At 47.3% G+C, this 26291-nt stretch overlaps 1 protein-coding gene across 3 annotated transcripts in view; it reads right to left on the bottom strand.

The window, feature by feature from the left end:
- Nucleotides 1-13884: 13884 nt before the first annotated feature.
- Tmem268 (transmembrane protein 268) overlaps nucleotides 13885-26291 on the bottom strand; it is a 24560-nt gene continuing 12153 nt past the window's right edge. For all 3 annotated transcript variants that reach the window (XM_031377646.1, XM_031377645.1, XM_031377647.1), the window contains exons 6-9: nucleotides 22179-22289; nucleotides 20083-20163; nucleotides 19567-19746; nucleotides 13885-16453 (exon numbers count right to left, since the gene is read on the bottom strand). In XM_031377646.1, the coding sequence (XP_031233506.1) occupies nucleotides 16274-16453; nucleotides 19567-19746; nucleotides 20083-20163; nucleotides 22179-22289 (552 nt within the window). In that variant the 3' untranslated portion in view covers nucleotides 13885-16273. The remainder of the gene's footprint in view (nucleotides 16454-19566; nucleotides 19747-20082; nucleotides 20164-22178; nucleotides 22290-26291) is intronic.

Here is a 26291-nt window from a genome sequence, read left to right as displayed (position 1 = left end):
CTCTCTCTCTCTCTCTCTCTCTCTCTCAATGGAGCACCTTCCCAGGTTTTAAAGGGAAGCCCCTCCCTCTCCTTTAAAAGACCTGTCCCTTTCTAATGTTCTCCCACATCATGTTGTGGTAAATCTCCAACCCAAATATGCCCTAGCAATAAAAACATAATTAATATGAATACAATAATATGTGCACCTAGATTGGGCACTACACTACCTTCTTCCCCATCTGTGAGACCCCTTATAACTTGAGGTTTCTCCAGGCCACGTGTTTCTGCTCCACTTTCCTTCCACCTTCTCCTCTGTCTCCTCTCTCTCCCACTCCTCCTTTTAACAACTTTCAGTTCCACCTTCCTTTTCACTGCCCAATCACCCTCTCTAGCCTTTATTTTACAAACTAAGGTGGGAAGAAGGTTTACAGGAAATCACTTGAGTGCAGACTCCTTCTCCCTCACAGGAGAAGGGAATTAGCATAAAATTACAAATAGCCCCAGAGCTATCCATAACAACATCAAGGCTCAATAATAAACCCCATGGTCTTGAAGCCATCTCTCCTACTATCATCCACTCATGAAGGGTGATTTCACACACGTTCTTTTCCTAAACCAACCAAGCCACCTGCCATCCTTTTTCTCTAACAGGGGCTTTGGTCATAGAGAAGAGGGATCTAGAGCAGGACTTGGAAGAGAGAGCAAAGATGAAAATAAGGTAGATTTACAGCCTTGGGTCATCAGAGCCTTAGGAGGATGATCCAGTTAACCAGCTATGTTGCTGATGTGATCCTTAGTCTAGAGACAAGCACGAGCTACATAGCATAGTCCCTCAGCCACATAGCAATTAACAGTAAAGACAAGGGCTTGAATGAGCCACATAGTCCTGCTCCCTTGGACCTAGGCCCAACTGGAATGAAATGAAACTAATGACCATGAAAAAAAAAAAAGGAGTGAGCAGAAGGACTGCTGTCAGCTGACCTGGCAAAATGAATGGACACGTGTCAGCCATAGTGTCCGGCTCGTTCAGGAAAGAGCCCAGCTAGTGAGCTATAAGGAATAACCCTGGTCACTGCCTGCTGACTAGAGGAACACCAGAGTACAGGCTTGTCAGTCTTCTATGGACAGGTGAACTTTGGACAGTAAAGAAGGAGAACTGGCCCTCAGAGAGGAGAAGTGGACAGTTGGACTTGTTTCAGGAGGCCACAGGAAGCCAAAGTGGGAGGCGGGGGGCGGGGAACCAGTGTGACCCCACCGCTTAAACAACAATGGGCTTCTGGGGTTGGAGCTGCACAGCCAGGTACCCAATACCTTTTCCCCTTTCCAACACCACCAAAGCATGGCATCCAACATCTTCTGTTGCTGTTACAAGGCCAATGATTCAACTAACAACGCTGCCAGCCACCGCTCTGCAATAGTGACCCAACAGAATCACCCACTGTGGAGCAGATTCTTCATGCCACCAGACAGAACTGGTAAGGTTAAAGAAGGCTCAACCCCCTCCCCCCCCCCCGGGGTCAATCTCATAATTGAGAACAGCAGGCGTTAGAACCAGCTCCCAGCCAGGCTCTACCTGTCTTGGAACATGTAACCATGACACCCCACTAAGAGGACCATGACAACTGGTCAGGTAGCATAAAAACCTAGAGTTCTCCATGCTAATGAGGTATCTACATAGGCTCCAAGTGCTTAGCCAACGAGCTTCCCTTCTTCGGCATCCCTTCCTGCAAATGGTATTTTATCCCTGGTTCACCCTGAGTAAGATGTAGTCACTCACATCTGCCATGAATAAAGCAGTTTGAACAAGCAAGGACTGTTTCCTTCCTCAAGGGTCACTGCAAGGGAGACCTTCATTGTAAAGAGCTGCACCTAAACCTCTCAAAGACCTCTCTTCCATCCCCTCCATACTTTGGGCCCTCAATTGGAACAAAATTGTACCCTCTCCTATCTTGGGCTCAGCCATCCCCCCTCATCCTGGGCTCAGCCATTCTCCCTCCCCCTCCTGGATTCAGTCATCCCCTTCCTGCCTGGCACCTAGGGGAAGCATGGGCCTAAGGACTCCGTTCCCACCCCTCACGGTCCCCAGCAGTGTCTGGGTAACAGGAGACTGAGAACTACAGCATCTGTCTCGGAACCCTCTGTTTCTCACCCAGGAGAACATGCCCTAAGACCCCTATCATGAATTGCATTTTGCCTTCCCTAAAGGCATGCCAGTAGTACTCCAGCATCCCAGCTGCGAGGCAGACACTCAGCCTGGCAACCGGTGGTCCTTCAGTAGGTCCACTTATAGGACAATGGGCACAAGCCTGAGTTATTTCTGGGGAATTCAGTCTACCTAGACACTTCTTGCTAGGACACTTTCTTTGAGACTTTGTGGGTATAGAAGGGGATTAGTTACCTACTCCTGTAACTAAACTATCTATGGACTAAGGTAAATGTTTGATATTAGTTATTGGATCTTCTTAGTAAAGATCCCTGGCTACCATCCTACTCAAAAGTTTGAAATCTTATACTTTTGGAGCTTGAGTGTGATGCTGACAACCCTCTTTCTCTACAAAATGGAAATGATATCTACTGTACATGATGCTGGAAGGTAAACTGAGGTATGTAAACACCTAAGCTATGGTCTGTAAAAGTATCTTTTATTCACCTGATGCAACTGTCATCTCAGAGGTTTACTGCCTCTGTCCGCTAACCTAGGCCTAGTACTGGGCACATCTAGCTTCCATATAATCTTATCTAGGCCTAGAATGTTTCCAGCCTCTGAGACTTTGTGTTGAATAAGCTCACCCTTTCTACCTTTTTCTAAACTCTGGCTAGATGGTTCTAGCTCAAAACTCCTCTCCACACAGACTGATTCAAACTGGCTTCTTCCAGCTTCTGACTAAATTGCTCTGCTTGGCTTCATACTAACTTTGGCAATAGGTTCTAATCTTCTGGCTCCTTCTCATTCTCTAGCTCATTCTGTCTTCACCTGTGTCTAGCTTTTTCTCCCTCCACAACCTGTTTCTGTACAATTGTTCTTGTAAAACTTCTCTCTCTCTCTCTCTCTTTCTCTCTCTCTCTCTCTCTCTCTCTCTCTCTCTCTCTCTCTCTCTCTCTCTCTCTCTCTCTCTCTCTCTCGTAGCCTCTCTTTTCTCTTTGTTCTCATGAGATTTGGGCATATCCTATTCTGTCAAATCTTTCTCTGATTTGTCACTTTGTCTGCCACTCAATTGGACATCACTTTCAAACATGGGTGCTTCCTTCTACAAACTAATTTTACCTTCATTGTTTGGGATTAAAGATGTGTATCAAAGGTTTGCCTGTGTTCCAGCCAGACGGATAAAAGAATTAAAGACTGCTGGATTAAAATCCCTCTACAGTGGACCAAACAAAGAAGGCACTCAACAAGCTATTTGTGGATGTGCGTATGTATTAGTTGAATCAGTTAGGTTACACTGTGGTAACAAGCCATCAAATCTCAAGTGTTTCACATAGGCTCATTCTTAACACAAACCAGCAGAATTTAATGTTTCTGTTTGAGGAGTTGTTTTATTTAAGATAGGGTCTCATGTAGCCGAGGCTGGCCTCAGATTCACTATTTAGCTGAGTCTTGACTCTATTCGTGTGCTTTCTATTATTGTGATAAAGACCATGGCAAAAGCAAAGTGGAGAGGAAAGAGTTTATCTCAGCTCACCACTTATACAGTCCATCACTCAGGGAGGTCAGGACAGGTACCTAAGGCAGGAACCTGGAGACAGGAACTGAAGCTGAGGCTATGGAGAAGCTCACTGGCTTGGTCTCCACGGCTTGCTCTCCATGGCTTGCTCAGTCTGCCTTCCTATACACCCCTGGACCACCTGCCCAGCAGTGGCACTGCCTACAGTGCCACTGATTGGGTTTTCCCATATGAATTAATAACCAGGAAAACATCCTATAGATTTGCTGACAGGCCAATGTTACAGAGGAATTTTCTCAATGAAGACTCGCTCTTTCCAAATAACTGCAGCTAGTGTCAAGTTGACAGAAGCTAACCAACAAGGTCACCTTGAACTTCGGATGGCCCTGCCTTCACCTCCATGTGTTAAGATTACAGATGTGCATCATCACACCCATTTAATGCAATGTTGGTGATTGAACCCAGGTCTTCCTGCATGCAAAAGCTCTATCCCAGATGTTTTCTCCTCCATTCTTTCAGATATGAACATAAATGCTCATCGAAGGAATATTCAAAGGAGACATGCATTCAACTCCTCCAACAACTGGTTTAAGCTATGTAGCTTGAGGAGACCCTGAAGATTCTAGAGGCAGCAGGCCCTGGTCTCTGAGCTGCTCAGCTGCTGGAGGGTCTCCAGGAGGATGAAGAAGGCAGTGGACAGGAGTCATGAAGACCAATTCAGAAACTCCGCCGCAAGGAGGGAAGAGGTCCGAGCCATCCCTGTGCCACCGGCATGAGCCACCCCAGCTCCTGACAGCCAGGGAGGAGGGGCTGCCTGCAATTAAAGTCCTTGTTTGCATCAGAGGATGTGTCTCTTCTCTCTGCCCACTTTTCAGCCTACTTCTGAGAGGCCCATAGATGTGGAATAAATTCGACCTGCCATCTCTTGTAAGAGAGATAGTTTTACTACTCTGCAACATTTAAGTTCCTCTCAGGTACTGAGGAGAGCAATGTAGTTGGGCAGGCTTGTGCAGATGGACACTACTGTTAACATCTCAAGCCAGAGGGCACGATTCTGCCCATATACTGTGAGGCCCATCTATGCTCAACACCACCACTGAACAGTGATGCTGATCATGGAGAGCCCTGTCATCAGCTGCGGCCCCACCCCCACCCCCAGCACTGCACAGTGCAGCTGGGCTAGAACACTGTCAAATGTAGGAGACCCCGATGGCTCCCATCTCAAGTGGAAGCCTACGACTCTGGACAACTCTACAAGCAGAGGAAGAAACAGCGTTTCAGTCTTGACTTCAGGGTTCAGTGAAGGCTTCCCAGAGGAGTCAATACTTGAAGTCTCTGAAAATTGGAAGGAAACTGAGCAATCCAAGAAGAAGAAACAAAATCAGAAAATCTGGGGAACAGGCCTGGGAAGGGTACAAGGGTCACAAGTTGCAAAGTCTATTGACTCAAGTAAAAGTCTGCACTGGGGTGTGGTGGTAGGAGAAACAGGCAGGCAACAAAAGCTGTGTGCCTAAGAATGCCCTGAAGGTGATGAGGGGCCATAGCCGCAGAGTGACACAGCCAGGTGGATGGTTTTTACAATATTGGGTCTCTGTCCCTTCAGTCTCTTGTAAGAGTGTATCATACAAGGATGGTGCACACGCAACAGGGACATGTGGCCTGCTCATGATTCTAGGGTTAGAAGCATGAGATTAAGCACCAACCGACAGTGACTGATGGGGGTGCACTTCCTTATACCAGGCTCCTTCTCACTGTGTCCTCACATGGTAGAAGGGACGGGAGTCTCAGGTTTTCATAAGGGTACTAATCATAATCCCTTCTCAAAGGGCCCCCAACTCCTATGTCACTAAAGAAGTTAGGACTTCAACACGAAGCCTGGGGAATTCCCAGCCAATGGTAACAAGATGAACAGGAAGTCAATACCTTGTATTCGCACACCCTGCATCTGTCCCAGTTTGAGAGGCAGATTAAAGGAACGTGATGTTTGTGTCACACAACTGTGTTCACACCTATGGTGAAAATCGTATGGCGTTTCTCAATGCTGTAACAAAATGCCTGGCACAGGCAACAGAGAGAGGTTATTTCAACATAATAGCCCATCTCGCCAGCACCAGGATGAGGCAGCTAGCCACACTGCATCCACAGGATGGGCACAGGGTGAAGGGTGGTACTTTGCTCACTTGCTTTTTTACCTCTTTAGTCTACAACCCCAGGCCCTGGGATGGTGCTGCTCATATTCAGGGTGGGTCTTCCCTCCTTATTTGAACAGGCCTGGGGTGTGTTTCCCTGGTGTGTCTAAATCTGCCAAATTGTGGGTAAAGATTAACAATCACGGGAAGCCAGTCAGTTGATCTGCGGTGTGAACAGTAGGTTTGGGTGCAGTCGTGCAAACCACACGGAAAGCCTGGCTAGAGCTTCCCCTGCACTGGGAACCCCCTCTAAGTGCTCTATGGATAGCAGTTCAATCCATACAATAAGCCAACAGGTTAGCACCCGGGTTTTACATCCTAGCAAACTGGCTTAGAGGGAGTAAATCATAGCTTAAAGCTTGCTAATAGTGAGCAGCAGGCTGAGACTCAGACTCAGGAAGCCTGACTCGAGGGCCCACGCTCTTAATCCCTCTGGTCACGCTGCCCCTCGTCAATGAGAGGATGACATCCAGACATTGTGCTTGTCCCCAGGTTGACTGACTGTTCATCGCCTGCTTTCAAAATCGGAGCCAAAGATGTTTTTAACCCTTATTTTGTTGGCAGCTGGTGCAATGAACTAGCTAAAGCTGGGAAGGAAAGGACGTCCTATCCCGGTTCCAGAATGGTTGCTTGCTTTATGGGTCCTTGCAGCTTCCCCAGCTTTCAGGATCCTTCATCTTAGATGACATTTTAGGTCAGGGTTTGGCAGCAAATGGGGGCTGGAGACACTGAGCAACCATTTCGCTTTGTGTCCCTAAAAAATGGAAGTATCTCCAATGAAAAAAAATCTCCCTGCAATAGTACCCAAGAAGGCGTGTTTCTAAAGCATCCTGCCAATAAATTTCTCTGCCACAACTCTGTCTCTGGTTCCCAATCCTAGGTTTGTGATTTGTCCCTCGCTCCTAGGAGGGGCTGCCCCTACATCAGCTGCTCACATATTCACAGATCTTTCTAGCACCACTCCTCCCTTACCACCATCTTTTACCAGCACTCACAGTTATTAACACTACAAGATCCCACATTCAAACTACTGTGGTATTAGACCTAACTAATACAGAAATAAATCCAGAGGTTGCCCAAACAGATGGGAAAAGCTCGCAGGTGTGATCTGGAACAACGTCAGCATATGAGGCTGGAGAAGCAGCCCAGGTTACAATGTTTCTTGGGTACAGCCGACCAATTCTAACTCAGACCACGTGGGAAGGAAAAACAGAGAAAGGTTCACATAGTGTTGGGATCAAGTTGGCAAGACAGTATTTAATTCTGGGCTGTAAAGTTAGGGTAGGCCAGGAATGGCAGTGTGGGCTTATAATCCCAGTATTCCTGCACAGGAGGGGAGTGACTTAAAGACCAATTTAGGGTATCTAGCAAGACCCTATCCAAAACAAGCAGGGATTTAGGGAATATTTAGAAGACATACCAGAACAATGGCTGTAGGGAATGGAAGCCATCTGTTTAATGGCCTGTGGGGGAGCTAGCAGTTGACTACGATGTATAGCCCTATCCCCTGGGCTTCCTCTACAGTTCTCATGATAGATTCCCTGGATTCATCAAACCAGTGTTAAGAGGCATTCTGTACCACTTCCCAGGCCAGTCTTCCTCCTTTCCACAGCAGACCCCAGACTCTGTCTCTGACTTGCTTCCTGCAACAGATGGTGGGTGCCCTGAACAACAAAGAAACTCGTTTCTTTTAATTGAGAAGCCCTGCCATAGAAGGCTTGTGAAAAGGCACTCATCCTGTGACTCTGTCTGAGGGCCCTTAGCATAAGCACTATATATTTTTTGGATTTTCAAATAACAGTAAAAAGATTCATGGAAGCCAGAGAAGCTTGGTTTCTCCGATTACGGGAAAGAAACCTAAACCTGAGCAAACCTCCTCACTCACAGCACTGTGTGAAGCTGTTGGGTTTTTGTACATCTGTTTAAACATATCAGAGAGTCGCTCCCACTACAGCCCCTGCTGGACCCTAAGTGGAATCCACGAGACTGCAAAGCTTAGCAGAACTTTCCACACATACACCTAGAGTAGGCTGGCGTAAACGATTACTGGTGGAGGAGTTCTGGTTTTAAACACACACACACACACACACACACACACACACAGGTTTTCAGCTAAAATCCCCGAAGGGCTGGAAATAGAACACTTCACATAAAAACACAAGACTAGTGTGATGTCTAGCTCAGTTGTCAACTTGACTATATCTGGAAAAAAAACCACAATCCAGAAATGGCGGACGGCACACCTGTGATCCAGGTCTTGAGGCAGAAAGACAGCATGCTTTTGATCTGGATCTTAAGGCTGGAAGACACAGGCCTTTGTTCCAGATCTTGAGGTGGGATGACACTTTTAATGTGGATAGACATAAGCCTTTAATCCAAATCTTGAGGCACAGCTTTAGTCTGGGCCATCCCTTCTGCTGGAGGCCTATATACAAACAATAGAAGGAGGAAGGGGTTGCTCCTTCTTCACCTGCTTGCCTCCACTTTGCCAGCACATCCATTCCTTCACTAGCATTGGAGCCTACTTCTTCAGGATTCCAGCTTATACAGAAGACCAGCTAAGACACTCAGCTTCGTAGGACTGAGCAACTACTAGAATCTTGGACTTCCCATTCACAGCTGCCATTGTTGTATCAGTTAGACTGCAGCCTGTAAGTCACTGCAACAAATTACCAAAATAAACATATATATATATGGAATCTCATGTATAATATATAGTATAACATGTATAATTATATATATGTGTATGTATATATATGTATGTATATATACGTATATATATATATATTCATTCTATCAGTCCTGGTGAATCCTAAACTAACACAACTACAAAGAAAAGAAACATGAAATAAAAGCAAAGAATTCTTTATTTAACAAAAATATCTTCAAGAAAAAATTGAGACAGCTCAGCAAATACTGAAAATGCCACTGTAAGATTTGTACTGAAAGAAGACGATTCCAGGGAATTCTCAATATACTACTAAACACCACTCTGCACTACGATAAGGTCTAAGGTTAGTCCCAGGAGGAGGAAGAGACACGGACACAAGCATGGGAAGATAAAAACAGGAACTTTCAAAGGTGAAAGCAATATAAAAAGCAATAAAAAGTAACACGGTTAAGTCTAAATGAATACTGGCTATAAGCATTTATAATAATACCTGTTGTGCTCTCAAATACAGAGGACAGTGCCCCAGCAAGAACAGCCTCCCAGGCAGAGTGAAGAGCAGCGTGGGCTTTGGTTGCCCAGCGAACAGGGCAAATGCTCACATGCCAGACCTCAGTCAACCAGGGATACTGTTGACATCAGGTGACCACTAAAAGAAATGGCTATCAGAGAGCTCTAAAATGATAATTACCAAAATAAACAAAATGGGGGCAGGGGGAGAGGATTGACTGACCTCAGGAAAGGCAAACCAATTGAAAACCATAAGATGGTGCATTTTAACCGGGCTCTGTGGAGTAAGACTGTAATCCCAGTATGCAACATAGGCAGGACGACTGCAAGTTTGAGGCCAGCCTGGGCAATGCTGTGAGATCCTGTGTGATGATTAATCTTCATTGTCAGCTTGACCAGTCACCCAGAAGGCACACCTCTAGGTGTGTCCATGAGGCCTTTAACAGAAAGGATTAGCCAAGGAGGGAAGCTTGATCCTGAATATGGGTACCAGCAACAGAGGGTCCAAAACAGGCAAAGGGAATGACTCTGGACCAGTGTCAGCATCCCCTCTCTGCTTGCTGGGACGCTAAGACATGCAGAGTCCTAGTGACACACTCCAACCTCTCTGAATTCCACCATACATTCCCGGCCAGGAAGGACTGTACCTTTAAATTATGAGCCAAAATAAGCCCCTCCCCTCCACCATTGAGCTGTTTCTGGTGATGTCCTCTCACAGTGGTGAGAAGAATGACTGAGGCACTGTCTCAAAATTACATATAGAATGAATAAACCAAAGAGATGCTTATGCCAAATACTTCAGACATAACGTAGTAAATCATATATTTTTCTTCTGAAACTTCATTGCTTAGGCTCACAGCCTGCTTGACTCCCAGGAGGTCTGCAGTAACCAGGGACACAGACAGGAGCCTAGCCAGCTGTCCTCTGAGAGGCCCTACCAGCAGCTGACTGAGACAGATGCGGTTACTTACAACTAACCATTGGTCTGAAGTCAGGGACCCTTATGGAGGAATTACAGGAAGGATTGAAGGAGATGAAGGGGAGGGCGGCGACTCCATAGGAAAGACCAGCAATCTCAACTAACCCAGACCTCCAAGGTGATCCCAGAGAGAGCCACCAACCAAGCAACATACATGGGCTGCTTCGAGGAGGCCCTCAGCACACATATAGCAGAGGACTGCCTGGTCTGGCTTCAGTGGGAGAAGATGTGCCCAATCCTTGAAGGACTTGAGGCCCCAGGGAAGAGGGATAGGGGAGCACCCTCTCAGGAGCAAAGGGGGAGGGGGAATGAGGTGAGGAACTGGGAGGATGGACTGGGAAAGGGAGCAACAGCTGGAATGTAAATAAATAATTGATTTTTTAAAAAAGAAATGCAAACTATCTAGAAAAGCCAGAACAATTTTTTGAAAAATAAAGTTGGAAGATTCGCACATCCTGATTTCCAAACTTATCACAAGGTTACAGTAAGCGACACAGTGTGGTGCCAGCTGCTGAGGATGCGGAGGTGAGAACAGAATTAAGAGCTCGTAAATAAACTCTCATTTTTGGTCAAAAAAAAAAAAAGGTCAGCTATTACATATCCACAGTGGTGACATGGGGGATGTAAGAATGCAGATACATTGAAACTGAAGGTACTAAACAACTGCTAACTGAAACAGAGAGAAACTTCTTCAGTAAACCGTGAGTAGAAAACCTACACCTTTGGAGAAACTATAACAAAAGGCAGCTATCGTTTATACAATAGTTAGAAACCAGAAAGTTCCCCAACTGGGAAGCAAAACCAGGATGTTCCCTCCTACCTGCCGCTACTCTTCAGCTTCCTCCTGGGAGCCCTCCTAGCTAACTCGGTAAGAAAAGGAAATGAGAGGGACACAGATCAGGAAGACATAAATCCTTGTTTACAGATGGCCAGAATGGTGATGCAGAAAACCCCAAATAACCAACAAAGAGTCTCCTAGAATGGAGAAATCCCTGTGGAGAGAGTCTCTGTAAGAACTCCACTGAGTAAAATGACCGAGGCTCAACGTATATAAAGAACTGCTAGGATTAAACAATATGAAAACAACCCTATTTTAAGATGAGCCAACCCTATTTAAGGCGTTCCACTAAAAGACGTGCAGGTGGTAAATATGCCCATGAATCTATGCCCCAATGTTGTGTCTGTGGAAAAATGGAAGTTAAAACAAGAAGCCAGTACACAGCACCTGTCAGTATGGCCAAGACTTGGAAAGCCACAACACCAAATGCTGCCAAAGAAGCAGAACAAGAACTCTAAGCCACAGCTACCAGTAATGCAGGGTAGCTTAGGAAACTCGAAAGTCAGCTTAACAGCTTCTTACAAAACTAACTCTACTTCTATTATAAACAGCCAGGCAGTGGTGGCCCATGCTTTTAATCCTAGCACTCGGTAAACCTCTGAGTTCAAGGCCAGCCTGATGTACAGAGAGAGCTCCAGGACTGCCAAGAATATAAAGAGAAACCTTGTCTCAAATAAAACAGATAGATGGAGGGAGAGAAGGAGGGAAGGAAGGAGGGAGGGAGGGAGGAGAGAGACGGGCAGGCAGGCAGACACAGACAACTATTCTAACAACTATATTCTAACTACTATACATCTTGGTAGGCAGAAAGTTAAAAAGCTATGTGGATATTTCTAATAGCTTTTATTCATAATTATCAAAACCCATGAGCATCTAGGATGCCCTTTAGTAGGCAAGTGGGTGGATGAGCTGTGGCATAAATCAGCTGGGTGTGGCCTTTAATCCCAGTACCCAGGAGGCATAGGCATGTGGATTTCTGTGAGCTTGAGGCCAGCCTAGTCTACATGAGGCCATCCAGAATTACATGATCCAGCCATCTCCATTCCCCTGCCACTGTTTTAAAATAATATATATTTTAACCTTTTGATACATAATTCACACTGTTAAGACTCACTATTTTGTAATGACCCATTATATGAGCATATAGCGGCCACTCCCTTTTTTCCCTCTCAGCCTCTGACAAGCATGAATGCACTTTCTATCTTTGGATTTTCCTATGCTGGATATCTCATGTCTGAAATAATGCAGTGAATGGTATTTTTGTTGTGTAGCATGTTTGAAGGGTTTAGCCATGTTGTAATATGCACCAACTTTGTTCCTTTGATGAAGGAGCAATATTCCACTGTATGCTTCGTGCCACATTTTGTCTCTTTGCCTCTGGGTCACTTGTAATCTAGCTCCTAAAAGTAATGCTGTTGTAAATAATCTTGTACACTTTTTTATAGATGGGTATTTCCTAATAGCCTATATTTGATATTCATTTCTATCAAGTTTTGCTTTTTTCAAAAGCTTAATTTTTATTTACCTATGTGTGTTGGTGTCTATGCCACATGTGTGCAGGGACCTGCAGTGGCCAGAAGAGGGTATTGGATTCCTTGGAGCTAGAGTAAGAAGCTGTTATAAGCCTTGTGAGTCACCTGATATGAGTGCAGGAACCATACTAGAGTGCTCTGAGCCACCAGGAGAGCTCAGGTTTCTCTGTCTTGCTGCTTATATAAATTTAACATTGTGGCAACTTCTCCACAAGTTGCCCCCCTTTTCCTTGGGAAATATTATCCTTTATTTCTCCAAAGCTTTACCTTTATTGTGGTAGGTGACATTTCCATAGACATTTGGGGTTCAAGGCAAACTGGGAGGACAGCAGTGATTTCCTGTGTCCCGTGTTCCCTGTGAGCAGCACAGCCGGAATTTGAATCACCAGCATCCAAGATGTCCGTCCTTCCTTCCTCTCTTCTTCTTCTTCCTCTTCCTCTTCCTTTCCTTCTCCTCCTCCTCCTCCTCCTCCCCCTCCTTCTTCTTTTTTATGTACATGGGTATTTTGTCTGTATATATTTCTGTGCACCATTTGCATGCCTGGTACCCATGGAAGCCAGAAAAGGGTGTCAGACCCTCTGTCTGGAACCGGAGTTACAGATAGTTGTTAGCAACCAAATGGGCCCAGCACCCATGTTTAAAAAGCCAGGCATAGCACACTAAGAGGAACAGGATTGCTGGGGCTTGCTGGCTGCCTGCCAACCTCTAAGAGGTTGTGAGAGAGCCAGTCTCAAGGGAATTTATATAAAGTGGAACACTCGATGTCCCCCTCTGACTTTGACACTCATGTGCACAGGCACATGCACCCCATCACATCCATACTCACACCCACATACACACAAAGTTGTCAGAAGTCAAGGGATGTGGGGATGCAGCTCAGGTGGGAGGGTGCTTGCCTAGCGTGCAGAAGACCCAGAGTTCCACCCCAGCACTGCTCACACAGATAATCTTGGCATTTGGAAGGTTGTGGCATGATTAGGAATTCAAGGTCATCCTGAGTGACACAGTGTGAGACCAGTTAAATGAAGTCTTACCTTAAAAAAAAAATATGGAAATAAAATAAATGCAAAATCTACAAGTCATGGCCAGAGTTTTCCCTCACTGGCCATTGGCAGAACAAACTAACCAAAAATCATTGACAGACTTAACCTATTAAAAATGTGTGTTTGCATTCATGTAGAAAAACCACTGGTAGCTACCCAGAGGAAAAGAGGCATCACTGAGGGCCAGGATGTGGCTCAGAGACAGCACGTGCTCAGTGCTCTTCCATGCAAGAGGCCTGACTTTGAGCACCAGCACCACAGAGATGAAATAAAGCCTCTCAGTGGCTGAATCCTCAGAGGGACACACCAGGGAACAAACAGGCCTGCTGGGCTCTGTAACAATGCCTCCATCAGTCCCCTCATTTCACAACTCTGTCCTGACAGATGAGGAGTGAGAGACAGAGAAAAGGCTAAGCATCTGACCCAAGGTCACCAGCTTGTTCCCGGCCTCCCTTCACCACAACATGGTCCCTTACTGAACTTGAGATTTGACAGCTCTTTATTTGCATATATACCCCTGAGGTGCTGGAATAATTGAACATGAGACAAGAGTCAAACACATGTGAGCACCTACTGTATACCAGACAGCAAGGATTTAAAAGCGAAACGGCGACAGGTTGTTGAGTTCCTGCTCCAGCTTGTGACTTGGTGTTGCAAGCACTGAAGGCTGTTTCCATTCAGTTTGAAACATCTGCCAGGCATGTGCTTTCCTCCCTGGTGACTGATGGGACAGAGACAAGATGGCAGGCAGGACTTGTCTTTGAATGCTCCTACCTTCGTGGTGTGTCCATGGCTCATGCCTCTGATGGGTATCAAACCTTAAGACCTAGGAGTGCTGGGCTGTAGAGATGGCTCAGAAGTAAGAGCATGAACCACTCTTGCAGAGGACCTGAGTTTAATTCCCAGAACTCATGTGCACAGGGATATGATTAAAACTATTTTTTTAAAAAATAAAAGCTAGATGGTTCATCCTCACGGCAACCTTGTGAATCAGGTGAGACGTGGATTTTACAAAGGAGGAAACTGAGGCACACTCACAAATATGTCCACCGTGGGCTCACCCCATAAGTCGCATCGAGCAGGCAGAGAAAATGTAAAAGGACCATACCAAGCCTCCATGAGCAAGCTGCTCCACCACTCGCCACACGGTTTTATTTTTTCATCACTATACTCAAGAGTTCTGTGACCAGAGGACAAGCATAGGCTTCCCCTGATCGACTTCACAGTGACATTTCCCATGGCTCAAAAGACAATGAGTGATTCCACCGAGCAAAGCTTCCCTGGTACATGGCTAGGGGGCTCCTCCCTTTTGGACACAGGACACAAAGAGGTAGGACATGTCTTACCCTGACAATCTCCTGAGCTGTGTGGTTCCAGTCCACTGCCATCACTCTAGAAAGGAGTCAGTGGGCAACGCGCTCAGCCATGGTCACACGGCCCTGGAGGTGGCAGATGAGCAACAAGAATCCAGGTTACTAGCTTAGGCCAGTGCTCCCTCTAAAGGCTCCCACCAGGGATGCCTCAGCATGGGGCCTGGGGAGCGCTTGGTGCGCAGAGGTAAGACAAACAACACAGTAAGCTGGAAATTACCCAAGTCATCCAGCCTGTGGAGATTGTCAAATGGAAGGTGCACAGATAAAGAGACATAGCTCAAGACCAGATCTCTGGCCCATCGTGACCTGGGTCTTATCATTCAACCATGTTTGACAGAAGCATTTGCCACAACCAGTGGATACGGTGAGGCAACCAATCCATAGGACTTTTCAGAATTACTTTTTTTTCTAAGCAAGTCCAGGTCATTCACAAAAGGAAGACAGGTACAGTGTTGGACCTTGAGGAGTTTACAGTCTTGATAGAAAAAAAAGGTACGTGCAGGAGAAACATGGAATAACATAAAACACCCACAAGGGGAACACTTCCATCAGGAATTCCAATGACAGAGAAGAGCAGGAAGGATATGAAAAGCGGGATTTTGAGGGATGACTAAGAGTCCAACAGGAATGAATACATATGCCAGTTCAAGGAAGAGTTCCAACTTATAATGATGATTTGTGGGGGACAAAAACCACAAAGGCTGGTTCTTGGAGTAGGATCTTCACACCAGACCAGGGCTTTGGGCATAGGGCTGTGGACAGTCTTCAAACTTTGGGAAAGTCTCAGTTCTTCACACAAGCCCAGAGTGTCTGATCATACTTCATTCCAGAACAGTGTTAGCGTCAGACAACACCACTGCTGCTCGGCAGGTCAGAAACACAATCTCACGCCAGCATGTTGCCGCACAAAGACAGTCTGAGTCCAACAGGATCTTCTTTTCCAGGGCCCTGTTGATGGTCATTGGCTCTTTGTCTCCACCTCACCCCTGTCCTCCAACCCTGGCCCTCTGTAACCTGGGTGCTAACAGACGACAATCCTAGACAGTACTGTAGCTCACAAGCTAGCTCACCCTTCTGGGAATCTTCCCTCACAGGGAAAGCAGGTAGGCTTGTGACACAGGCAGCCTGAGGCAATGTTGAAAGAGCAGCATCCTCTCTGAGCCTCAGTCTTGCTTTCTGACACCAAGGGTCCAGGACTTGCCCTGTGTGTGGAGTCTGCCGCAGGTCCCTAGGGTTTTGCAGGCAACAGAAGGGATCCTCCATCCAGGCAGCAAGCCCAGGTAACTCCGGCTCAGCCACCAGATTCAGCAAGGCCAGGGCAACATATGATGCCAAGAAGGTATCTGGCGTGCACTTGATGGCCCCAAGACCTACATGACTGACACTTGCTAAAGTGTCCCCAAACACTGACTTCATCTGTTCTCACTGTTGGCCATGCTGGGCTCCTGACTCCTCCCCCAGTTCTCAGTCTTGGAGGAAGACATCTTCATCCCTAGGTCACCTGGCCAGGAATGGGCAACATCCTGTGCCCAGAATGTGTACTTCTATGAGCTGGCAGGGGCATGGGATCCTTGCAGAGTCCATGTGTCGTGTTCCCATTGGCTGAGGGAGCTGAGAGGTCACCAGGAGCCGGGTGTAGTAGCCACCAAACACTGCCAGTAGCTGCCGGGCCATCTCCTGCAAAGAATGGCAGAGGGGGATGGGGAGGGATGAGTCCTGCAGGCAGACCTCAGGGTAATGGAGTTTAGGCACATGAGAAGCCCAAACTATCATCCTACCCTAGGCCCAGGAAGGAGGCTCAATAGAAAGAATAAGCCAGACCAGTACCTATGGCTCTTAGAAGATGCAGCCTGAAACTCATTGGCTGGGAGCGTTGTAGCCTGCCCTCCATCGTCCCCAAGGGGCCTCACTAACAAGGCACACAAGGACTAAGGGTTCTGCTCAGAAGCAAACCATGCACTTAGCATGCCTGATGCCTTGGTTCTATCCCAAACACCAGGAATGTTAGTATGGCCCCAGAAGATCTGCAACCGTGGGGTATTGGGGAAGTACCATTCCCACACCACCTACACCCTCTTAGTACTTTCTGAAGGCCATGAGTCTGTAAGGTCCATGAGGTTAGACCAGCTCACTTAGAGAAAATCACAAATTGGGACCAGATGGGGGAAAGTGCCCCATGATAGGAGACCTTCAGTTCATACATGGTGCCTAATAGATATCTTTCTACCAGACATATTAAAAGTTTGCTTATGAAAACTAGTTGTCCATAAATGCACGCATACATACATAGATAGATACATAGATATATACATATATACATACATACATACATACATGAATAAATAAATACTGCACATGAAGAAGGCATGGTCCCAGGTTCTGGTGAAGGCAGAGGGACGTCAGTGTGAAATGAGTGTGGGTCCAGTAAAAGAAGCATGTGGAAGATGGATGCTAAATGAAAGTCACACAACACACAACAGAGATAGCGAACCTCATGCGTACATCTTACAGAAACAGAGAATCAAAGCATCAAGAAAAAACTTTAAACTGGATGTCATGCATTCTCTTAACACACATGGTCTCTGAAGTCTCACTCACTGGCCAACCACCTGGGAACGCGGGGAAGAGGCTCAAATCCCTCACTGTGTCCACCTAAATGCAATAAGACTATGTGGGTTCCATCGAGGCTGTGTGTGAGGAGTAGGTAATTAAAAACAGGTGCTGAGCTCCAGGGCACAAAAGGAATCCCAGCTCCTCCACCACTACTCCCTGAGCAAGTCCCTGCCCCACTGAGGTGTTGTCTTCACTGGTAACGTGCTGTGGAGAGGTAGGCTGAGGCAGCAGGAGCAAAAAGCACGTGGTCCCCTCAGTAAACATCACTGGATCCATCAGCAATGTTATGCACTAGAAGTCAGGCTCACTCCTACAGTCTCACATTTGAAGGCTAAGACTGATGGGTTGCTATGAATTCAAAGCCAGCCTGGACTTCAGACTGAGCTCAAGGCCTGCATGGGCTACAGACTGAGACTCTGCCTCAAAACAACACAGAAACAAAAAATATAAAAAGTCCCTAACTTGCTCCCGGACAAGAAGCAGTTAATTCCAAATGGCTCCCTAGGACTGGCTTTTTCTTAAGTTGTCTTTTACATTAGACTAGAGGATACTGAAAATGCAAATAATGTACCTTTCACTAACCCAGACTGGCTGCATCAATTTAGTCCCAGATCAATAATATAATGCTCTACAGCCCAACCAGCCCAGCTGGTGTACTGAGACTACACAGGAGGCTTCTGCACTCAAGCCCCCTGTCTTCTCCTTTGTTCTGGGAGCTTGGGCAAGTCTCGCTCTCCCCATCCAAGAGGAAAAGGTGAAGCAGCCCTCAGGGACATGCTGAAGAATGCTTTGCAAGATAAAAATCCTTAAAAACCTGAGTGGTTGTCCTGACTCTACATCTGTCACAGACCGGGCTCTCCCAGACACAGGTGATCTAGCCGCCCACACTGAGGTTTGGGTAGAGGTTATATTTTCTCTAGCTAACTGATTAGGCTACTTTCAAAACCTGCATGCATGTGCACACATACTTGACAAGAAACTGTGTTTCTATGGGTTTGGGCAAATTGGAAAGAATAATTCAAAAAGCCCATATTTAATGGGTTACTGCATGTCAAGCCAGACACATAGCTGCTTGAATAAAGCATGTGGCCTTATCAGTCTTTTCTGCTCTGAAAAGAAACATGAATATTGCTGATGGGTCCAGTGATGTTTATAATTTTTTTCTTAAATACCCCTAGTGTGAAGCCCCACACTCGCACGAATGCAAAAGAGGAAGCCTAGGCTGGGCTGGACCTTGAATTTCTAAAGCCCTGGAATGGAAGGAAAATGCAAGTGATCCTCAAAGCTCCAAATGTCACCTGAGGTCACTCCTACTGAATGTATCTGTCCTCATAGTTGTTTACAGGTCTGCCAGCAAGAGCAGATCCTGGCAGGGGCTGTGGGGCTGGTAAAGCCAGAACTAAAAGTATTCACATAGATCCAAATGGTGACTAGGATTTAAGTAAGTGAGTCTATGGATGATGGATGGGTGATGACAGAGATGGATGGATGGATGGATGGATGGATGCTGATGAATAGATGCATGCATGAACAACGTTGAATAGTCAGTTACATGAACATGTAACTGGTAATTGATCAACAGGATCTTTGTTCTTTAAGGCAGGGTCTCCCTCTGTAGTCCAGACTGGCCTTAAATCTGCAATTCTCCTACTTCCAGCTCATGAGTGTTGGCATTACAGGCAATGTCCAGCAATAGACATTTAAAAGCTCAGTATTCATCCAAATTGATGATAGGTTACAGCTCATCAACATGCTACAATCTTTACAGCGTAGCTATCAAAAAGAATGGCCAAGATTTAAAAATGCAACCAGAAGTCCCAGTAGGTACAAGTATAATTCCCTTAACTATGTTTTAAAGTACTGGTATAAAGATGAAGCCTGCCCTCCTAGCAGCTGGAAGGTTTACGGTTTTACCCTCTGGGCTACACAGCAAAACCCTGCCTCAAAAAAGAAAGTGTTGGAATTTAAAAATAAGAAAAAAAGTGTTGGAGTGAACAATGACAAAAACAAAGAAGGAGAAGAAAAAAAGAAAGATAACCTTGAGCTACAAGATTTTAAAGGTCTCTAGGAACTCAGAGAAGCTATAACTCCAGGGCCTAAAACCTGAGCCATCACTGGACCACGACCACACAGGGGCCCACAAGGGGGGACCTCAATGACCACCACAGCACCATTACCTCAGGCTCAGCGTCTGGAACAAGCTGATAGAGTTCAGTCTGTGTGAGTGGTCTCTCCTGAGGACCAGGGGTGCTGGGCAGAAGGGGAGCATCCTCCAAATCCTCAGGCCCTTCCACCACAGGGCTCACTCCAGTCTCCATGACGACACACAGCTGGCTTAATCTGGTTCTCAGCAAGGACTACAAAGGAAACAAAGGAGGCACAGGTGTGTTCTAAATCTGGCAGGCTTAGACCAGCCAGAGAGCTAGACACTGACCTTAGTGAGCACACCAATAAGATCACACTCTTCCCCACAAGAGCAGGGTCCTGGGCAACTGCTGAAGGTCTCTGCCTCCATGCTTACGTTTGGTCATCACAGCCTGGGATCTGAGTGTCTATCAGGGGCCACAGTAAACAAACTCAGGGGCACACCCTGCCTGAAGCCACAGGCTCTGGCCTGCCAGGAGCAGGGTGCCACCATAATCCTGACCTCAGGAATGTTGAGATCCCAGGAAATAAGCTGGTGGCCATCTTACCTCTTGGCTCCTCTTCATTTCTTGAACATGATCAGACAAAAATTGCACACAGTTCTCCAGGTCGAAGTACACAAACCAGAGCTGTGGAGAGAAGCAGCAGAGGCCTGACTTTGAGCATCTAACCCCAAGTCTGTCCCCAAGCTCCCCCAGTTCTCATCCACCCTTTTGATAACCACATGACATGCCTGCTGTCCCGTAGGAACAGTGTGACTACAGCTCACTTGTATGGCTGGCAAGGGGAAAAATTAACGGTACTGGAAATCAAACTCGGGATAGAACACCAGGTGGGTACACTACCACTAAACCACATAGCCAACCCAGAAAAATGGCTCTGCAAGCAAATTCAGAGTATGTCCAACCATGGACAAAATGGCTGGGCCCCATCTCCCACAGAGTGTCCCAGACAGACTCCAAACTCCCTTGGCCATCACATGACCATTGGGGCAGGGGAATAGCACCTTTACCCTCAGTAGTATGAGTATTCTGTCCTAAACCCAAATGCACAAAGGAGAAAAGTCCTCACAAAGGATATCTCCACCAACCAGTGCTAGGTTCAAGGTTGTCGAGACAAGTGTTCTCAGTGAAAGAACGCAAGTAAGAAAGGCATCCTGGGCCATATTCCAACCTCTGCTTCCCCAAGACAGGTTATCCTTACTAGGCAAAAACCTCCTGTGTCCACTGAGCTGCCTTGATGATGCCACACACATGAGCATCAAGCTCTGCAGAAAAGTCCAATTCTGAGTCTAACACCTGCATTTACCACCTTGCTCCCTGCTCAGGGCAACTGACCCCAAAACCAAAGGTCACAACCCTCCTGCCAGATAGTCTCTCCCACCAGGCCACCCCCAAGAGGATCTGTTCACAGGACTTTTTAAATCTTTTTACTGTAACAACAAATCTCATGCATACACAGGAGACGGGAACTCTCCACCACCCTGCTTTAGCACTTGCTCCAAAGCCCACTCCTGTTGACTGCTTGCTCTTTCCTTGCCCTGTGCATCACCCAGCCCCCCCCCCCCCCGGGGATTCTGAAAGACCTCCAGGCATTGCAGCATCTCATTCCAAGAGGTCATTGTGAAGATCAAAGAAACCACTGTCTGAAAAGACACCTCCCTCCATTAGTCAACAAACAACTACAAACTCAACTACATCCCAGGGTCCCTCCCATGTGCTGAAAGAGGACACTAGGAAGGAGCCATAGGCTCAAGAGATACAAATGTTCTATTTGAACTACCAGGGACCCTGTGCCAATATCTCAGGCAAGATAATGTTACAAACTACACTAGCTATCCCAGGTATGATCAGCTACACTAGCTATCCCAGGTGTGATCAGCTACACAGAGCAAAGATCTGTGTGTCCTCTGCCCCAGTTCTACCCAGAGAACAGTATCTGGCATGTGGAAGCTCTCAGCAAACATCTGCCAGATGTACAGAAGGCACAGCTTCTAGAACCCCAGTGCAGGCACACACTGGGCATCTCTGGGTTTCCCTGAAGGAGAGGGTTGTGACCAGTGAGGCACATGCATGCCAAAGAAGCATAGCCTGAGCTACAACCCAGCTCTACTTTCCTGGCTACGTAGACTGTATCTCACTAGACACTCAGCTGCATTGATCACCGAGTACTTAGCACTGAAGCCCTGAGCAGAGGCAGCCAGGATCAAATCCAACCTCAGCCACGTCCCATGAATGACGTCCCTACTTTTAAGATTCCCCAACTGCTCTAAGGAGAAAGAAAACTACTGAGCCAGACATGTGAGGCCTTAGTGTCACACCAGCTTCTCCAGGCTCATCTCGCCTGCCACATCATTCAGTGAAGCCCTGGGCCACCATGAGCTCTCACTGTCCCTTTAAAGCCACTGTGTGCCTGTCATCCTAGGAGTGTGCAAGCTCATATTGAACAGAGACTTTGACTCCCACAGTGCCCAATCTCAGGACTCAGCATAGAGGGGGGAATCCTCAAGGAGACACTGAACAGGGAAGAGGAGCACACACTTTCACAGCAGCACAGCAGATGCTGGACCCCACAGTACAGGCCAGGAGAACACAAGGCCACCTGCAAGCAGGCCAGCAGGAGAGGTCACTCTGAGACACAGTACCTGGATCACATTCTGGCATCCCTCCACTGTGTCTGTCACCCCCAGCAGCACGCGGTATCTCAGAAGGGCTCCATTGGCAGCCACCAGCCTCAGGTCCGTGTTAGTGTTAGCCTAAAAGACAAGTGCCAGGCCCGAGGCTGACCTCCAAGATGCCAAGGAGTTCCTCAGCCCTGAACATCACAGCTGTCCCTCTCCCAGAGGCCGTACATCAACCCTCAAGCTCAAGACAACTCTCTTTTCCCCTGTGGTAAAGTCAGTGTGGGAGCGCTTAAACCAAAGCCCAGCTCCGCTGCTTCCTGGAGGTAGTGCTTGTGCCACTCCATTGGATCTTGCTGTCTTACAAAAAACACCCCGGCCTCCTGGGAGTGAGGAGAGAGCTCACTGAGCTGTGAAGGAAGTCTTTAGCCCAGCGCTAGGACGAAATCGTAATATAAGATGTTTGAGGGAAGTTAAGGGACAGATAGTCTAGTCTGTGTGGAAAGGACTGGCTCCATTGACAACACACCTACTTTTTTCTCCTTTCTCTTTTTTGAGACAGGAACTCATATTTAAGATTCCCTTGGCCTCAGCCTTCAGCAAGCCATGAGTGAGGTATGCTCTACGAAGCTGTGTGCTAGCAGGCCCACCAGCAAGCCATGAGTGAGGTATGTTCTACAAAGCCGTGTGCTAACAGACCCACCTCTAAAGCTCCCAGCACAGCACTTGGCCCCCAGAGAAGCTGTTTCCTTCTGCTCCCACCCAGAGCAGCCAATGTCAAGTCTGCTGAGATACTAAGGAGACCAGAGAGGGGAAAAGAGAGCTGTGACAGGACCCAGCATAATAGCCTGAAGAAGAGACACTCAAAGGGCCTTCAAGGATAGCTACAGAACCATCAGTCAGAGCCAAGGGCTCCCCAAAGCAGCAGCCCCCCAAAGGAAAACTGGAAATGTGAAGAGGCTCTTTTGTAGAGTCACACAGAGACAGACAATGCTGGTGATCACTGAAAGAGGGTCAGGGTTGCTAGCACACAACTGGCCCACAAAAAAATTCTATAGGCCAAGGGCATGTCCTCTGGCCTACCTGAGTATGGGAAAAGATCACTGGACATGTATGAGGTAGGAAATCTACCTAGAATTCTCCAGCATGTCCTTCTAACTCCACTGTACACAAGGGGTCATGGTGCACTGGATCGTCTCCACTAGCTGTGACTCACATTCTGGTCGGTCTTGCTCATCTGGTCAGAAAGTCACTCACAGAGAGTTCAGTTACTGACCCTGATCCTGACCGTACCACCCACATCACCCTGGACAGGTCTCTTGACACCTCTGCGTCCACATCCTCATCCTTAACCAGACTAGAAAACTCCCTTGACTTAGGGGCCTTAATGCCAAAATGAGCCATTGCTTGCGGACCACTCAGGGATGGACACTCCATACATGCTGGCCAGGAGTGTCACTATGACAGGGAATCTGTACCGAAGTGTCATATTTTCCACTGTGTCCCCTTGGCCACACACAAGGGCATCACTAGGGATGCCATGTGTTGCACTCTGGGTAGACTTGAGGCAGTCTCAGCTCTTGCACCACTCTCCTTCTTGATCTTGAGAAAGGCTAGCCCCTCACCTCATGAGGGTAAAAAAATCATGGAGAGAGAGAGAGAGCAAGAGGTCTTGAGGCTCTTACAGGTGCTAAGTGATGCAGGGTTACTAATCCCGTGAGGGGCGATATCAGAAAGGACAGGTCTGTAGGATACTTGATAAGGCATCCCTAGAACCAGGTGTGTACCATTAATCCCAGCACTCAGGAAGCAGAGGCAGGTGGATCTGAGAGTTAAACACCCTGTCGAAAACAAAAGAAAAGAAATCTCAGGGGCTTGAGATGGTGAGCTGAGATCTAAAGGAAGAGCTGAGGGGAGATGTGTGGCCGAGGTTAGTTCCTGGACTCTCTGAGCTATTCTTACTGGCAAATGACACCGAAGTTAACAATCACAACTCACTGAGCATTTATGCTATGCCAAGTACGACTGTGAATGCTTCCCACATAGAATAGTCCTTTAACCCTCACAAGTGCCCTACGATAGAGCTCGATTTATCAAGCTAGTTTCAAATGAGGAAACTGAGGTCCAGAAGTGATGCAACTCTGCTCGCCCCAGGTTGCAGAGCTAGCAAATCTCAGGAGGCTTCAGGCCCTAAGCACGGAGGACACAATGGGTGCTCAGAGAATGGAGCTCAGTCCTAGGAAGATAGGGTCCTGTCAGGGTTTCAAGTGACCCAAGAGCCTAGAGAATCCTTTCTGGGCTCTGCACCTGAGGCCCTAGGCTGCACCCATGAGCAGAGAGCAGGACCTTCTCTGTGATCTGTGCCTAGCATCTCACCTGGCACTCCCTGGCTTTACAAGTACAGGGTGCAGAAGGGGTGGAAAGAAGGCCATGCAGCCAGCAGACACCCCTGGACTTCGAGAGCCATGGCGGCAGTGTTGCGACATACATGCCAGCTCTCCTCATTTCCTCCTCTCTAGGTTGATGGCTTGCTTTCTCCTCTTCTCAAAAGAAGTATCTCCCAGCTGGAGCCAGAGGCTCAATTTATTTTTACAGACCAAGCACAAGGGTTACAAAGGCCCGAACAGAGCCCAGGGGTAGCATTATCTTGTCAGACTCGAAGCGAAGCCCAACAAAGATCCTTTCAGAATGATTAAGCCATAAAGTCCCAATTTGTCCCTGTGAACGTAGGCATGAAATGGAAATTTGGCAACATGAAGCCAAGCCAGGCAGAAGCGGAGCTCCTGCTAAGGACTTCAGAACAGCAAGCAGTGGTCCAGGGGCTCAGAACACAAGGACAGAGGTGCTTCTGCAGGTACCCAAAGACTGCATCCAGAACAAGGCAAAATAATAGCATACCATATCCAAACCACTCCCCGGAACCTGTGAAAGCACCGTTAAACAGCACAGTGGACCAGAGCAGAAGCTGCCCAGTTGACTTTATAGTAGCGAGAGAGAAAGGGCCTTGTCATAGCCCAGTAAAGCCATATAAGCACGGGGGTCCTTAAAGTGGAGCTGGGAGAGGTGGAGAAGCAAATACACCCCCAGGAGCCCTTCCAGTTTCTGGTCCAGGGACACTCACGCCGGACTCCTAACCACAGGATTTTAAGGAAATCAGTGTATATTGATAACGGCAGTGCTAGATGCCATACACTGGGTGCTAAGAAGGTTACGTGGAATCTAAGCAGTCAAATCTTGAGGTCTAGCCTGGTCACTTAGCAGCAGTGAACCTGGGGCTGCTCCCAGAGCCTTTATGAAGCCCTGCCCCCCTATCTGTAAAGGCCTCTGGCCGGAGTCATAAGGCGTTACCACGGAAAGCCTTTGACAATCTACTTTGCGTGAAAAGTTTTGATACCTAGTACAGACATACTAGACACCACCCTTGAGTGAGTGGTACAGCGAGCTGGGAGGCAGGGATCTCCTCTCTAAAGGTCACTGGGGATCCTATGTGTGGCTCTGAACCTTGGCTCTTCCCTTATAGTAAGATCTAGGACAAGTTCCCTAGCTCTCTAAGCTCACTGCCTGCTTCTCAGGTGGCTACTGGGAGTTAACTGAACCCTGATTGTGGGTGAAGCACCTACTCACCCCAGGAGAAACAACACCAGCTCCCCTACCCTCATCTCCAGCGCCAGTACTACAGTGAGGTGGGCTGTAACCTTCTCTCCCTGCCAATCACAAATTATTGTGCAGGTCCAGGGAAAGGTGTGTGAGGAGCTCAGCTAGCTAGAATCCTGCAGGAATGCTGGCTACTGGGAACTGTTCTTGAAACAGCTGGCAGCCAGGAAGGAAGAAAAAAAACCCACCACCAACAAAAATCTGCAGCGACTGGGTAAGAAAATAAAGAAGAGAACAAAGAGCCTTTGCTCCTTGGCCAAGGGGCAAGTGGCTTTGTATACCACACGCAATCGCCCTAGTGAGCAAGCAGCCACAGCCACAAGGCCATCAGATAGTGAACTGAAAGCATTAAAGGGAGTCAGAGTGACCTTTCAGGGGAACAAGGGAGGAAAGGAGAAGGGAGAGGAGGGGAGAAAAGGCATGGGGGCACGAGCCAGTAAGCTTTGCATTTAGGGAAAGGGTATGTGTGTGTGTGTGTGTGTG

This window comes from Mastomys coucha, unplaced genomic scaffold, assembly GCF_008632895.1.
Source record: "Mastomys coucha isolate ucsf_1 unplaced genomic scaffold, UCSF_Mcou_1 pScaffold18, whole genome shotgun sequence".
Lineage (NCBI taxonomy): Eukaryota > Metazoa > Chordata > Mammalia > Rodentia > Muridae > Mastomys > Mastomys coucha.
Note: the sequence above shows the minus strand (reverse complement) of the source record. Positions and strands in the feature narration are given on the sequence as shown.